General features: G+C 45.0%; 1 protein-coding gene across 2 annotated transcripts in view; it reads right to left on the minus strand.

Annotated features, from left to right (window-relative positions):
* LOC135388456 (cytochrome P450 3A8-like) overlaps window positions 1-2,692 on the minus strand; it is a 93,311-nt gene extending 90,619 nt beyond the window's left edge. Inside the window, exon 1 of one of the 2 annotated variants that reach the window (XM_064618030.1) lies at window positions 2,522-2,692. In XM_064618030.1, coding sequence (XP_064474100.1) covers window positions 2,522-2,577 — 56 coding nt within the window. In that variant the 5' untranslated portion in view covers window positions 2,578-2,692. The remainder of the gene's footprint in view (window positions 1-2,521) is intronic. The other variant, XM_064618031.1, reaches the window with a different exon arrangement.
* Window positions 2,693-16,781: the final 14,089 nt, after the last annotated feature.

Raw genomic sequence — 16,781 nt, forward strand, 5'->3', positions numbered from 1 at the left:
CGTGGTGCCCACTTGCCTGATATGACTGATGTAGTCTTTGATTTGGATGGCATAAAGAAGCTACTTAGAATCATGCATATCAAGAAATCCCCAGGGCCTGATAGAATACCTAACGAGTTTTTGATACGGTACGCAGAATGGGTCGCTCTGTATCTTCACGTTATCTTTCAAATGTCGTATCAAAACGGGATGGTTCCAGTGAATGGAAGTGTGCACGGGTTGTTCCCATCTTTAAATCCGGTTGCCCGTCTTCGGTGTCAAACTATCGCCCAGTATCTCTGTTGTCATCTTGCTGCAAGCTATTTGAACATGTGATTTCCAAACACGTTACCACATATCTTGAACAAAACTTGCTGCTTAGTCCCCTGCAACATGCCTTCCGCAGAGGATACTCGACTATTACTGCACTGTCCGAATTCGTATATGACCTTACATCAGCTGCTGACAGAGGTGTACAAACGGATGTGCTATTTTTAGATTTTTCAAAGGCGTTCGATCGTGTATCTCATAAAAAATTGGTCGAGAAACTTGAAACAATTATTCCTAACTCTAAAAGCGTAACCCTGTTTCGAAATTATCTTCATGAACGAAGTCAGTTCGTGGATTTGGATGGCCACAAGTCTCTTTGTAGACCGGTGTTATCTGGGGTACCACAAGGATATGTACTCGGCCCCGTATTGTTTGTGATTTACGTGAACGATCTGCTACTTAAGATAGGCTGTAGAGCCTGCATGTTTGCTGACAACTTTATTTTGGCTTTGAAGAGTGGGGAGGTTCATCGCCCCAGGCGATACTCTACTCCATTGCTGGTGGGAATGTGGGGAATAAAATAACGAGCCCCTTCACACGCTTCACCCTTCCTTTATACCTAGAACAGCTTCAAATTCGAATGAATTGCCCGCTGACATATGTCACCTGAAATCCTACAGCGAGTTTTCGAGTTGGCTTGACACCCACCTTACAAGTGAACATGGTATCCCAGTGGATTTTGATGCGTAAACGAAATTTTGTTGCTTTGACTATTACTATCTATCTTTGTTGCTATTTTTGAAATGCTCTTTCCTGGTACGTCAGCTGTGGTGTCTCCCCTGTGATATATTTGATGATTATGATAGGTGAACGAGTTGATGTTGCCTGGTTGTTGGTTTTCTTTTTCTTTTCTCTTTGTTTTTGTCGTGTTAACTGCTATTACTTGAAATGCTCTTTGGTGGTGCATGTTTCTGCTTGTTCCTGACTTGGGCGTGTGCCCCCACTCCTCTTGAGGCTCGACAGAGCCAACAGTATAGTGAAATAAATAAAATAAATAAATATAAGGCTTGTTCTTGTCACCAAACCGCAGTCCCGTCGAAGGCAGCGCTGACTGCCGAAACGTGGACCCCTATCCCTATATGTGTTAATAAACTCCCCTTTGTGTTTTCCTGTAAGCTCTTTGTCGTCTTCTGATATTTCCTGCTTATTTCATTCTCGTGGTCAACCGCCCTCCTAAGCTTCTAGTCTATATGTATATTCCTTTTACTTCCTGTCCTTTTACCTCAACCTATATATATATATATGTATAGGTCAAAGAGGTTAATATATCAGACGGCTACGAAGTTGAATAAAAGTAAAAGAATAAGACGTGGACGACACATAGATTATAAAAGAACGGTCGACGTTTCGACACTGTCGAAACGTCGACCGTTCTTTTATAATCTATGTGTTAAATTACCCATTAAACAAATTAGTTTTTGTTAACTTTCCTGTAATCTGTCGTCCACGTCTTATTATTTTACTTATATATATATATATATATATATATATATATATATATATATATATATATATATATATATAACACGATGTGCTTTGGGAGATAAATGGGGTCACAGACGTCAGAGCTACAACTATAATTCCACTGGTAGCCGTAAGGGCTGTGACGTCAGAGCTGCATGAGTTTTGATATTCGCAGCGTCTACTTTCTACACTTCAATTCATTCTTGGTTGTAAAACAGACATAGGTACAGGTACAGGTACAAAGAGGTCCCTTTTCGTTTATTATAAAATATGGGCCGTTCTCTGGAAATGAAGGGCGGTTCCAGACACAATTCGATACCAGCTTCCAGAATATCCTTACAGCTTCAAAAAGTGAAGGCACCACCGTGGCTGACGTTTAAATAAGGTTTTTTTTATGTTATTTATTTATTTATTTATTTATTTTTGCTTTCCGCAGACAATCTACGATATATCGGACGCGAGACGTGTTTTAGGTAGACTCCGAAAGAAGCTGCAATTCTTTCATCAGCTGTGTTTGGCTCTCATTACCCAGCGACGTAACTCGTGCTTTTCGCATCGCGTTCGTGTGTATACCGCATGGGACGCACGGCGTATGCGACGTGTAACGTACGTGCGTGATAGCGAATGGAAGGAACGTCCGATAGAACGTGTGGCGTGACTGTCATTGCCTATGACGAGTACAGATGATAGAAGTTCATTAGCGCTTACTTATTCGCTACCGAGCAAAGAGAAAAGTAAAGGCTCTTACCGCACCAAAGCAGCGATGCAAACGAAGCACAATGCTAGTCCGACGGCCCACAACATTACTACTATATATAAAAGGAGCTTCCTGAAGTGACCTCCGTTCGCCAATGAGACGTAAACGCAAAAGAGCAATTGTTGCGTAGCCGATGCCAAGACAGACTCGTTGTAACGATTGCCAAAATAGAGAGTACCTTGCGTCTGTTGGACAGGTTGATTGGTTCTCTTATCTCCTGAGGCCTTGCTCAGAAATTATCTCGTTCGATATCTCAGATGTCCAAATATGCAGCTGCAAGTGTACCCTAACCGGCTCTGAAGTAGAGCGGTTGTATGTATATTATCGGTTCAGTATTGCCTGTTTTGCTGTCGGTAATGGTGTGTACTCAGACCTGGGGCCCTATCCTGGTCAAAGTAATCTACCTCGATTACTTGAAATTTCTTCTGTCATTGGTGCACAATCGAAAAAGGCGTGAATATTAAAAGTGGTTGACACCTTCTATCAACCAATCGCCCCACGTGTTATCTTGGAAAGCGACCCGCCTTATCGGTGTTTCCTGCTGAGAATCCGAAGGCCACAACTGTGATCTGCCCGCCCTGCCTTGTTGCTTTGGTTCTTATGTGTCGGAAACAGAAAACTCTACTGGCGTAAAACTGAATTGCGTGGAGAATGCGCGGGAAAGCACGCTCGTAATTTCCTTTTTTGCTGTTTGTCATTTTTCTTGACGTACAGGTGTGCAAGACGGCAATGTTTGTGTGACACCGTGATTGTACTTTGTATTTGTAATTCGGTATGTGCCCGTGAGATGGCGCTGATGGCAGGCAACAGAACGATGAAAGCGCGAAGGATCATTGCAAAGGGTCGAACGGACAGTGTGGCGCGAGCCGTAAACGCGTTTATGAGAAATCGGTTCGTGCTTTAAATGTTGAGCTTTATTTCTGAGCTTTTCTTTATATTTTTCTGTGTGTTCGTGTGCTCGGTATGCGAAATTATAATTCGCATTTCAATATGCTTCTTTTGCTCGTGAGCTGTGGGGGTGGTAATGATACCGCAAATGAGATAGTTTTATTCAACAAACAGTGAACTTTGATCGATGAGTTTTTTGTGTGCACACCACTACGTTGCAATAACATTGACTGTACGACGTACGGCTCGGACGACGCTTCGAAAAGCCCGCCACTTTCACGCATACGATGCCGCGATCGGCGCAGAGAAACGGTGTTACGCGGTGCTTTTCTATCATTATTAGACAAAAACGAAGAAAGATATGAATTTTTTTGTTGTGACGAGCACATACAGACTTTATACAACACAATAAACGGAAATGCACATGCGGACCCATCACGAAACCCATCGCCGCTCAAAGTAATCGACCCTCTTTCGCTACATTACTTTTCAGCTTTGAAACTAATCTTTTACGTCATTGTTACGTCAAAATCACGTAGGGTCACGGTCCGAGATTAGGGCCGAGAGGCTGCGAAGGAAAACTAGGTATAAATTTCAATTGAAACGGGCGGGATTTAAGGGCGGAGTATTTCGTGGCAGCACCGCCCTACAGCTTGTGACGTAAAGTAATCGAGGTCGATTACTTTTGACGAGGATAGGGCCCCTGCTAAATTCCACGGACCATTTTTATCATCGACACTTGGAACTAGTTGCCGTAACCAGTACGCTCAACCGTACACCGATGACAGCGAAAAAAAAAATAGCCGTATTTGTGAACTTTGTAAAGAATCGTGTACCAAATACTTGGAAACAGTGCGGCGTTATTGCGCACACTGTGTGACAAGTGTCACAAACGAATGTTGGAACGTCTTCAAGCCGGTCAGGCAGCGAAATTGCGGAGACTGATAGATGTAACCGAAGAAAGAAGAGAATAACACGAGAAGAACCGACAAGTGAACCAGACGCTTGTATCGTGACATACACACATGAAGAGTTATTGATTATTGGTGATGCCATAGGGCTACAGATATACACAGTCATGCCACTGCATGTCGTCTCATCTAGCTGAAATGCGATGGTAATCCTTAAAGGGTCCGAAAAGCGAATATAAACCTATGAAAACTTTATGTTCAGCGAAAAGCTTGAACCTCCAAAAGTTCAAATATCAAAGAACTCCACTGAAATCGCTGTAGTATTCTTTAATCGAATTTTCTATGATCCAGGGACCTAGTAGGAGACCGAGCAGTCTCTCAACAATTGCATCACCTCGCGCCATCTGTCGAGGACGCATGTAATACGCGCACTTCCGCTCGCTAATCCGGCGAAAACGAAACTGGCAGTGGGCATTTGTGACCACTTTCTACGTCGAGAATGTCGAACCTTTTGAACATGAGTGCGCTAGAATTCCGCAATCGAGAACTGTCGCTCACACATAACTTCTGTTCGTGCGATAGCGTGCTGGAAAGTGTGTGCTTCGCAGCAGAAGATTCCTCGTCAGGAGATTTAGCGAAGTCACCTTCGTCCTCACCAGTAGCTGACCGTGCCGTGAACATGAACTGGTTTGTGTAATTTACAAGTATCAGGGAGAAGCACTTGTGTACATCGTAACAAGCGCTGTTTTTTCGTCGTGCAGGTGTTCATATGGGACATGCAAATCGATGGATACTACGGACCAGACTTTTAACTGCCGAGAGAGTAGAGAATGCGTGTGAAAAGCAGACAGACAATTGCATCAGAACTAACGAATATTTCAAAATACTGTGTCTTGGCGCCGAAGTCCTGCAAGTGGCTTTTGTATACATCCGCGAAACCGAAGAGCATGGCCACATAAGCGGCAGCGCCGTGGTCTTTACGCGTTACTTGAACGGCAATCTGGACGGAAAACCCTTATTTCTGCAGGAAATTCCGTTATATCACCTGTCGGCTATTCACAAGAAGGATATGAGGTGCTCTGAGAAAGTACAATACAAAGTATTCTTGCTGCCTGCGTCGTGCATGCTATTAGGGATGCTTTCCCAATCAGTAGACTTGTAGAAATGTATATATTGATGTCAGCAAATTTTCATTTCTTGCTTGCTGCAAGTTTTTCTCATTGCTTTTTCTTCGCAGTCAAAGCATATTACTGTATAATTATTAGTTTGTTCCTGGAGGGTTAAGTAAATAAGATAACTCTCATCAGTGTCATTCAGCTGAACTTTTTAGTGAGCAGGTTTCCAAATGCCAATTAATGTTTGAAACGAGACTGGGATTTAACACTTAGTTAACTCTGTTTTGCTAAAAATACTACTTGTAACGGATTGATTATCATGTCACCAACGAGCATTTGTAAAGAAGGACTCGAGGGCTGGCTTCAAGTATTAGCAACCCTTGATCTAGGTTCAAAGTTAACCATGCAGCATTGGTGTGGGCAATAGTACTCCAAAATGGCTAAATAATTTATTGCATAAGTTCTCCTGTTACTGTAGTTGAGATGTACTTTTGTAAAGTACTTTTGACAGCCCTGCAAATGGAAACTGCTTCAGTGTACACGACAAGCGCATCGTAACATTTAATTGAAATATAATATAAGAGCAGAAGAAACATTTTGTCACAACTCAAGCTATATTTTTCATCTTTATCGTTCAATGATTTAGGAGACAGAGTAGGACATTCTGCCCTCTGATGTTTTGATGTAGTTGATAGTGTTGTAAAGCCCGCAACAAAATAAACAAGAGACGTATAAACAGTTTTGTCTTTCCCTTTTGAATTTAACAAACAAGTTATATTTTACCATTTGTGCACTTTTGTATTCTCTGTTGATGAAAAGAGTACAGGAACAATAATGCTGCAGATAGATCCAACAATGACCTCTCATCTTGATGAAGATGAGAACTTCTCTTCACGTGTGCTAAGTGAGACAAAAGAAATGTACAATGAAGGCTGTACCAAAACAGGAAATCTCCGTTGACTAAAATTTTGGATATGTGGATATTACCACATCGTGTAGTTTCCATCCAAAAGTAGGACTACCCTACCTTTTCACTCGTGGCAAGTGCAGAGGAAAACTCTTTGAAGTTATGATCAGCGGCAACAAAAAGATTTGGCATGTTTATAAGGCAAGGCAAGGTTGTTTAGTTGTTGTTGGCATGTTGATGTGCTATACCGTTATAGCACGTCAATATAGCTGAGGGGCAAACACAGTAGACAACGTGGTGGCTGCAAACTCTCAATTGAAGATTTATTCAACAGAACAAGAAAATCAAAGCATGAGTAGAAAAAGGCAGTGTACCACATTAGTCTCTCAGAAGGTAGGATCGGGAGAGCAATAAAGAGAAATGGCCGTTGTGTCTGAGATAGGGGAACTCTGCAAATATAGGATCAATATATTGTGTGGCAACCCCGCATGGCTCACTGTAGCTGCGACACCTTTGAACAATTCCAGTAGTGGGGCTTCAAAGACAATGAACTTTCGCTGTATCAATGGACATTCAAGTGTAGAGGACGCATCTCTAGAACATTAATTAGCGTTCCTTAGTCATAGCTATACCTCAACACGAAGTATTCCTCTACCCTTCAAAGAAGCTAGTAGTTCCCATCGGTTTCTTCTCCTGCTGTTGACGTGATACTAATGTTCTGCGCATGTCCGAAGACTCCGAAAATGTCACAAAGTCTGTAACACGTAACAAATCTAGTGCTTCCATCTGTGGACTTTGCATACCTGCTTCCAGGTATTTCTGTCATGTCAACTTGAGTGCCTGGATCACACAAACACGAAGCAGTCTGACGCCACTTCAACGCTGGAAGACCCCTAAAATTAAATTTGTTGACGTTTACAATGTTCAGTACGGGACAAGTAGGATAAAATAAGTTAAATGGAATACGTCATCACACTCTTAGAAATGGATCTTCTATCGTGTCTTCTACAGACACCCGAAAAACGGTAATTTTGGGGTTTCTACGTAGAGACCACGCGAAAGCGCGGGGAATGACGTCTCATCACGTGGTTTCCCTCCTTGAAGCCACAAAAGTGGCGTCTGTTTTATACTTCACAGTTTCCTCCTTTCCCGGTCGTTTCCCCCTCCCCGCGTGCTCCTGCTTCCCCTCCCCCCAGCGCAGGCTTGGCAGGCATGCTTGCAGTCAACAGAATTTGTTTCGAAGGGGATTGAAGACTTTATTTCGGCAAAGTTGTGAAATTGTGGCAGTGATACAGTGAATATTGACTAGACTTGCAAACTATGGAAAATACTCTGTTCACAGAGAAATGACTCAAAGAAAATAAAAATGAGTAAGAACCACACATAGTCAAAATATCACACATTACACAAAACGGCGCGGCTCGACGCCGCTGCTGCGAAACTATTTGCAAGCTTGAAACTCGCTACAAAACAACTTTCGCTGGGATGCAGACCTGTTTGTTGATCAGGGGATATGATCACCATATTTCAGCGGCGCTACATCTCCTTGTGGGGGCGGTTGATATGGCAGTTGTCACCCGTTGTGCAGCCTTTCCTCCATGCTTCCCATCCTGGCCTCGAATCGGGATTCTGCTTCCAGGCGTAACTGTGACAAAGTAAACGACGACAAAGACGCATTACAAAGTGGATACGAACAACATTAAGTGAAATAAAAGTCACTATCGACAACAGTGAAAGGGTACGAACTATAGCTTATACTAAAACGATGATAGGAAGGCAGCGAGGAGAGAAAAATGGTACATTGGTACCACGGCAGTTCCAAGTATGTAGGAGGAGAGATCAAAGAGATATCTTACTGAATGCGGTCATGGTCGACAGGTGAGTGTTAGTATTGGACGCATGTTCCGGGTAACACTTGTGCCGTGTACCGGCTAATAGCCGGTCTTCTCATACCGGCTAGTAGCTCTACCGGCTAATAGCCGGTCTCAGTCTTCGGTATGAACCACACGCACATTTCCTCCAGGCGGCACGTTGAACACCAGTGAAGTCTTCGTTGGTGACGTCCATACCCACTGCGGCCAGCTGAGATAGAGAATGGTTACTCAAACCACGGTCGAAACGAGCCCCCGAATGACAAAAACATCCTGCGCCATACACAAGCGTTAGCGCTCGTGAAGTACACGTTTAGAGGCAATTCTAACAGAGCTACAAACCGGATACAGGTGATAACACATTAGCGTCTCTCGAATATCTTCACAACTCAACTTCTCAAGCATCACCACATAACTTTCGTTGACATTCTGTCACGACCGCCATGACACTTCCATTCGCACCTGCACCTTCCAAATGCTCGTTAGAAGCGTGGGGAAATAACAGGTAGCCACTACAATAGTAGTGCTGCTAGCATAGTTATCGCAATAAAATTTATTAAACGGAGGTGTTTTACCTGTAATAGAATCCCAGAATCAGCAAAGCGAGGAAACGCTGGCGGCAAGGCACCGAAGAAGACGTGTGACCAGTGCCGCGCCACCAGCATGTCTGGCCCCGTCGCACAGTTCACGTGATTCCGGTCCTCGACGCCGGTCAGGTGATCACTCCGAGCCCATAGAAACCACGGCAAAAATTTAGACAGCACGAAATAGGCTTCACGACGTCCGATTCCTGGTCACGTGATAAACGTGTCTTCTACACGGCGTACGCGCCAAAAAAAGCAAGACAATTTTTTATGGTATTTTCTTTTCGCCCAGGTCACGTGGGCATCTGCCGTCTAAAACTTCGGCCTTGAGCGTGAATCTAGAAGACACGGCAGCTCTTGACGGCACGATAGAAGACCTATTTCTAAGAGTGCACTATATTACAATGTACACATGTGTGACAACTGTACATACCTGACACGTTGTATTGAACTCGTCACCTCGGTGAAGCAAAATCACTGGTTACTCAACGGCAGTTTGCTTCGGACGTCTTCGCAATTCGCCTCCTACGGCATCTTCGTAGTCATCGGCAGCAAAATGAGCTCTGGAGCTCTGGATGGAGCTTAGCACACACGACACGACTTCTGCATGTAATAGCCGAGGCTGCGAACCACATTCGTTTTCGCGCACTCTCCTGTGGAATCTTGTGGTAGGAAACGCCCGTCGTCGAAGATGAACGAAGGTTATTTTTGCATCCCCGAGCACCATAACTACACCAGGCATATGTAGAATACGTGACACAGCAGCCAGAGACAATAGTGAATGTTAGTATACCGTTGATAAAGTTATCGTGCCTATCGAAACCAATCGCACTGGTGCGTGACTCCGTACAATTATCTTATCCATTGATTGGTTCCGGGTGATACTGTTCGACTCAAGCCTGTAACGACTCTGCCCTCAGCTTCATCAACATGGGCATCACCGCAATGCTCATGGGTATCGTCAGGGTGCCACGAGGAAGGTGGAACACTTGGTGGCGATAAAAGGAACCGGCTTCTGGCAAGCGGGGTCTTTCTGCTCCGGCTCTTGATGTTGCTGCCTCAGGGCTTTGATTAAACGTCTCACTTTTGTAGACGTTGTCGTCATGCCTGCCCTGGAGGGTCACTACAACTGGTAGGCAGCGGCGGGATACTGCCAGGCCTCGGACCCTTGGATACTCCTACGTCTCGGACGCTTGGTTGCTCCCAAGCCTTGGTTCATGACTGGCCAAGGATCGTCGAAAGCGTTGTTTGCTGACGGAATCTGCGCAGGGGCTTACGGCGACTTGGTTCTGTTCTTCGGATGTCGGCTGGGTGAGCCACGCCAAGTTAGAAATTTGCTAGAGATTCAAATTCGCACGTGCTGACTTAGGCCTAATTGAAGAACAGATCTAGAACCCTCCATCATGGGTTTAAAATGCCTGCTAAAAGCGGATCTTTTGTTAATTTGCGAGGAACTGGGGCTAGAGGCTCAGAAATCCATCAGGAAACCTCAGATTATAGCCACCATTCAGACTTCAGGGGTAGAGCAGGACGAGCTTAGCGAAGCTTGGGATGTTATTCAGGAACAAAAGATAGAGGCCGAGGCTCTCGAGGGAAGGAGAGAGGCCGAAGCTCTCGAAAAAAAAAAAAAACAGAAGCCGAGGCCGCAGTACAGAAAGCAGCTGAACATAGGCAGATGGAGTTTCAGCTTGAACTCAAACGGTTAGAGCTCGAAATGAAGCGCTTAGAAACGTCACGTAGTTCGGCTACTGCTGGCGATTATGGCAAAGTCAAGATATCTAAGCTTTTGCAACCTTACAAAGTGGGGGATGATATTGGCCTATTCCTGGTAAACTTTGAAAGGACCTGCGAAAAGGTTGATATTCCTGAAAGCATGTGGACTCATCGTATCCTGCCGGTTCTGCCTTGCGAGGCAGCAGGGGTGATTGCCCGCCTCAGTAGGGAGGACGCGAACAACTACGCAAAAGTAAAGGCAGCCATTTTGCGAAAGTACAGGTTATCCACCGAAGCTTTCCGGCAAAAGATTAGGAGTTTAGAAATAAAATCTGGCGAAAGTTATTCCGAGTACGCGTACAACGTTAAATCCACAATGGTAGAGTGGCTAAAGAGCGCGGATGCTTTTAAGGATAAGGACAAAGTTCTGGAGTGTTTCTGTCTAGAGCAGTTCTATCGAGGAATCCCCGACAAAGTGAGGTTCTGGGTTCAGGATAGAACGGAGACAGTTGAAAGAGCTGCAGAGCTCGCTCAGGACTTCGTCATGCGCAGAGAAGCGCGTCGCCAAGATCGTCAAGTTAGGACGTTCGGCGAGAATGAGAAGAAACCAGCTCAGTTTTCTAAAGAAAAAGATAGGAAAGAGACAGTTCCTAACGTTGTAGAAACTGATAGCCGCAGGGAAGACTCTAAAAGCAGAGCTTACGAAGCAAAACGGAAAATGGTTTGCTACAACTGCAATCAAGCTGGGCATATTGCAGCGAGATGTCCTAAACTGAAAGTGGTTTCCTCATATGTTAGCGAAGACGCTGGCAACATGGTGCTGTTGAGTCCCTACATGCTTGAGTTGGAAGTCAATGGCAAGACTTGCAGGGTCTTGCGTGATTCTGCTTCAACCATGGATGTTGTACACCCGTCATACGTACAGAGTGGGGATTTTACCGGTGAAAGTGCCTGGATTAAGCAAGTGGTAGAAGAACAGAGTGTGTGCTTGCCCTTGGCAAAAGTTCACATTAAGGGGCCGTTCGGGGAGCTGCACACCGAAGCAGCTGTTTCGCAAAATCTTTCAACATCGTATCCTTATCTTTTCTCTAATCGATCAGATGAGCTCCTGAAGGCGAAGGGGTTGTGCTATGGTGAAGGTATAGTTCACGCTCTGACGCGATCAAAGACTAGAGAACTAGCTTCCAAGTTAAAGATGAATGACGAAAACGCAGCGCCGCAGCAGCCGGTAGAAACACAGCCACCTGATGTGGAAACCACGAATGTGAAAGAACGACGTGAAATATGCGGTAAAGACGAAGGTCCCGCCCAAGACAAGACAAGTACAGTCGACCCCCGTTTATCCGGACTTCATTTATCCGGATCCCGCGCTATCCGTACAAAAGGCACGGGAACGGATTTTCCTCCATGTATTTTGTTTTCGTTTATCCGAACTTCAGCTTCCGGACTCGGACAAGAATTCCAGGGAACGAAAGTCGAAAATTATTGTAATCCAGCTTCAGTTATCCGGACTACCGTGAGTAAGAGGGGACGCTGACCCCGCTTCCTCACCCTTTTCGCTGTGTTGCACTCTAAAATATAAAACTCCCTTTTTGGTGTAATTAGGGTGTATTTGGGGTGTAAAACATATTTTACTCCCCTATTACACCCTCCAACGAGAAAATACACCATGTGTTGGGTGTAAAATGGGTGTAATGTGTATGTGTCCCACTGTGAAGGGTGTATTTTTGAGCATTGGTGTGAAAAGGGTGTAATGACCGGCTGAGAAAGGTGTAATGGATGGCACTCACAGTAAGTAATGCATGATTTCCCTGAGGAATTAGGCGATTTTCAACCAGTAACTCTTTAGGCTTTGCCTGCAGACCGTTTGCTGTCGGTATGGGAAAAAATACTATTTATCTATTTATTTTTCATGACAACTAAATAAAATGAATAGGAATTATCAAATTAGGTGAGCAGCAAAAGAAGATAGTACGTTTAAAAGCATTCACAACTGCTGTTGGTTTCATCTTTCACCCAAACAATTTTATTCAAACGCAAACATGTGATTGATATGGTGCATTCTTATACATGTAATTCCTCACAATAGTACAATATAGATTCACACACACTTCATTACAAGTCTTTATATATCTGAGTGGCAAATTCTGGTACCCCTGAACAAACGTTGACATTTATAATATGCAATAATGTGCAAACAAACAGTCAGATGGTGGCAAACAAGTATTTCACGCAGCAATTTACTGCATAGCAGATTCGATAAACAAAGGACTGGTTTACATAATAGGACTATATTAGAAGGAGGGGCACAGAGCTCTGGACTGCAAGCAATTGACATCAAAGTATCATAAAAGAGAATGTCGAGGGTTGATCACATCTACCTCTCCCTTCCTATGTACTCTTAGCAAATCTGACTGGTAATGGCAGAACTTGTCCGTTATAAATGATTTTGGGCTGCGCCTGACAATGTAGACATGCAGATGGCTTTCAAACTCTACAGTTACAAGCTTTCTTATCAAAAGAAGAATGCGACGGTTTACAGAATATATACCGCACACTTCGTGAAACACTGGCAAGTCATCTTCTGGCACACTCGAAACCACAACACAATTAGTTGCGTATGTCTTGCCACTTACTCTCACACTTTTCATTGCAGTAATGGGTTGTCCCTCCATGTCATTGTTGGAAAGGTACAATGTAAGCAGCTCAGGTGCCTTTCCGGGGAGCACTGTTTTGCAACACTGTGTGTATTGTCTCAGCAGAAGACTGCTGTGTCCATGTGAACATCTGAAAAAGCTGGTGCCGATGTGCTAGCGAAAAAGCAATATTCCTAAAGTTCTTCAACTTCCTAGCAATGTTCTTAAAATATTGGTGTTTGCCTTCATACCTCATGCACCACAATGAAACAAGGGGTCCATACTTGTAGATGAAAGTCGGGTAGTGCAGGATGTAATGCATTTTGCATGGAATCTTGATGTGTGGAAATAACAACTCAAATTCTTCCCTGAAAAATGTGATGCGGCGATAAAGGTATGGAACATGACTTGCTGGAATGTCATTGCACATTATGAGGTTGACAATTTCTCTGAATAGTATGTACAACATCCACACTCTGTTTTCAGGGGGCACATGTTCCCCAACATACAATGCAATATGTCGAAAAAGAAAAAAACTTTTGTGACGCACTCCCTTTGAGAGCACTCTTGCCAAAAAGGGCACTCCGAGCTATTGCCTCTGGTTTGTTCTTTGTGTCACATGGGTCATATGGAAAGTTTTCAATACAGTTATTCAACATATCTAAAGAAAAGCATCCCTCTGAAATCAGGTTTGCAAGCATATGCTTGAGGAGGAAAGGTATCACACCTTCGTGAACATCGTGCATGACGTCAGGAGGTAGATGTTCCGTTGGCTCAAAGTTCTCCAACGTCAATGCACACGGTCCCTTTACACCATACAATGACTGGGCCGGAAGACCGCTTTTCAGCATGCTAAGGTGATACTTGTGTCCTTCTGGGGAGCGCATGACAAAGTCTTTCTCACAATGCTTCAAACTGAGTTCATGATGCAAAGCCATGCAAAAGCGGCACACTCTGCCATGGCTAAAGTTTGTCGAAAATCCCCCTGCGTGATGACTGGACAGGTTGTCTCCGACCATGCAGAGCACCGACCCGGTGTACATGGTGTTATTTACAAGTACTCCTTCAGTTTCCAGCACTGCAATGTCACTCACAAGTGGCTCGAATATGCGATGTAGCCCATACTCCTGAGCAACCTTTTCTTTCACTATCAGGGCAAGGTGTATGTGTTCAAGCAGAGACCGGTATTCCGAAGGCACGTTGATGAGAGTGTAATACACCACTAACAACTTGTGCCTCCCCCTTTTCGCACCAAGTGGGTCACAAACCTCAAATTCATCCGTGTAGAGTTGGATGCATAGCTTGCTTAGATTTGGTATCTCCACTAAAGAACCTGTGATTTTTAAACACAGTGCCGTCGAATACTGTTGTCAAATGATCATCCTTACTTCTTAGTCCACATGAGTAGGAGATACCTGAAGATTCCAAATAGTGTTTCAACACCTTTAGCACACTGATGTACTGGAAAGTTACTGTGTTTCCATTTGGTTTCTTTCCTAAACAAATTGCAGGAGGTTTAACGAATGCTAATGTTGTCTTCCAGTACTCCTCACGACTGTGTTTTGTTTGCAACGCGGGAAGCTTTTTGATGATATTGTCACGAAGCGAAATGGGCCGGCGAGTCGTCGAATAAACAGCAAACCGTTTATTAAACTACTTGTTAGCAAAAACACAAGAGTGATAGCGCTCTGAACACAACTGAGTCCAAAGAATGAGTGCTCCAGCTTGGAGCGCACAAGTATTTAAGCGTCGCGCCGAAAAGTCTAGAAATAGCACGTGCGTTTGCCAGAGAGCAGGCGATGTGTCTGGAATGTTCTTGATTCTTCTTCAGCACGCGCCGGGATGAGATGTACTGTTTCGTGCCTGCCCTGGAAGTTTCTCGAAGATGATTCGTGGCATTGCCCCCTCCGTAGACGTGGCATCGTCCCGATGCCAGAACCTTTGTCGGCTCATCGCATTTCGTTTGTACCCTGCGAAGCCTCGTAGCCAGCGTCGTCGTCTTTAACATTGTCGTCGGCGCCGTTACTGATTAATGCAGTTGTCTCGTGGTCGTCGATGAGTGTTTGCAGGTCACTGGTAAGGTTTTGAGCGTCGCGGCGGTCTGTATTGCTGTTCGTCGAGCTCGGAGACTGGTCGCGTCGTGAGTCAGCAGAAGCACGCTGCTGCCGTAGAGAGTCTTCAATTGCAGCGGAGTGACTACGCGTTGAAGGCGGGAGGCGTCAGGTGAAAATCCGGGTAGACCCAGTCGTCGGTACGGGAAACGGCGGTAGACCCGGGTGGCTCCTTCACAGTGGTAGCAGAGCGGCCTCAAGTCTGACGTTCGCCGTACGTCTGTCTTGCGAGTTCCTTGTGCGCGTGGCTGGTAGCTGAGTGGTGCAGGTTGTGCGGGTCGCGAACGCGCCTAGCTGTTGCCGTGCCGCGCTGTCGATGGTGGCTGTTGTATTCATTTTCTTGCGGGTTGGGGGTCCCCCAATGGCCTGAATTCCGAAGGTAGACCACGCTGTCTTCGACTCAGTCGTTTCTGTTCTTCCAGGCCGTTGAGCATGTGCCCCGCACTTCCACCAAAAATGTCACGAAGCGAAATGGGCCGGCGAGTCGTCGAATAAACAGCAAACCGTTTATTAAACTACTTGTTAGCAAAAACACACGAGTGATAGCGCTCTGAACACAACTGAGTCCAAAGAATGAGTGCTCCAGCTTGGAGCGCACAAGCATTTAAGCGTCGCGCCGAAAAGTCTAGAAACAGCACGTGCGTTTGCCAGAGAGCAGGCGATGTGTCTGGAATCTTCTTGCTTCTTCTTCAGCACGCGCCGGGATGAGATGTACCGTTTCGTGCCTGCCCTGGAAGTTTCTCGAAGATGATTCGTGGCAACATCTACAGGTGATTGTCCATCAGGCGTGTCTGATGCTTCTTGGGCAAACTCTTGTAGGTATGAGATGAGGTCGCTTGCAATTTCATTTACTGCTGTCTCAGGTAGCTTCATTCCCTCTTTCCACTTTAGAAGCATTAAGCTTAAACGATCTGTCATGTCTGCAGCCGCTGATTCTTGCACATTGGTGACTGACTGCTGTGACGTTTCGCTGTCATTCCCGTCCTCTCTAATACATGCTGCAACTTCCTCTTCAGCATCTGCTTCGGTTTGAACATCGCTTGATGATCTGGAGGTGGATGCTCGCTGATTAGGGCCTTCAAGTAGAGCGCTATGCTTCTTTGAGGCGTGTCTCCGGTATGAGAAGTAGGAGCCGTAAGTCATCATGCACCCCTGCAGGCCACATACCCAGTTTCTCTCGTGGCTATGTGATGAGCGCATATGGCGAAAGAGGCACCTCAGGGTGAAGGACCTCCATGTGCAACGCGGACAGGAAAAGTACCGCAGAATCGGCATCTGTGAACAGATAATGAGAATGCTTTTTATTATTGTTATCGAACAAGTTGAGGGCCTGAAAGAGTGACGTTACCGCATGCGATTTCTACTATTTGATGTCCATTCAGCTGTGTATGTGTGCGTGTTATTTATTTATTATAGATGGGATACATGTGCGTGCGTTTCCCTTTGTCAGTCTACGCTTCCAGAGAGCTTCTACGCGACATCTTTTCTAAAGCGCTCTTACGTGCAGCTGAAATA

Source organism: Ornithodoros turicata, chromosome 3 (genome assembly GCF_037126465.1).
Source record: "Ornithodoros turicata isolate Travis chromosome 3, ASM3712646v1, whole genome shotgun sequence".
NCBI lineage: Eukaryota > Metazoa > Arthropoda > Arachnida > Ixodida > Argasidae > Ornithodoros > Ornithodoros turicata.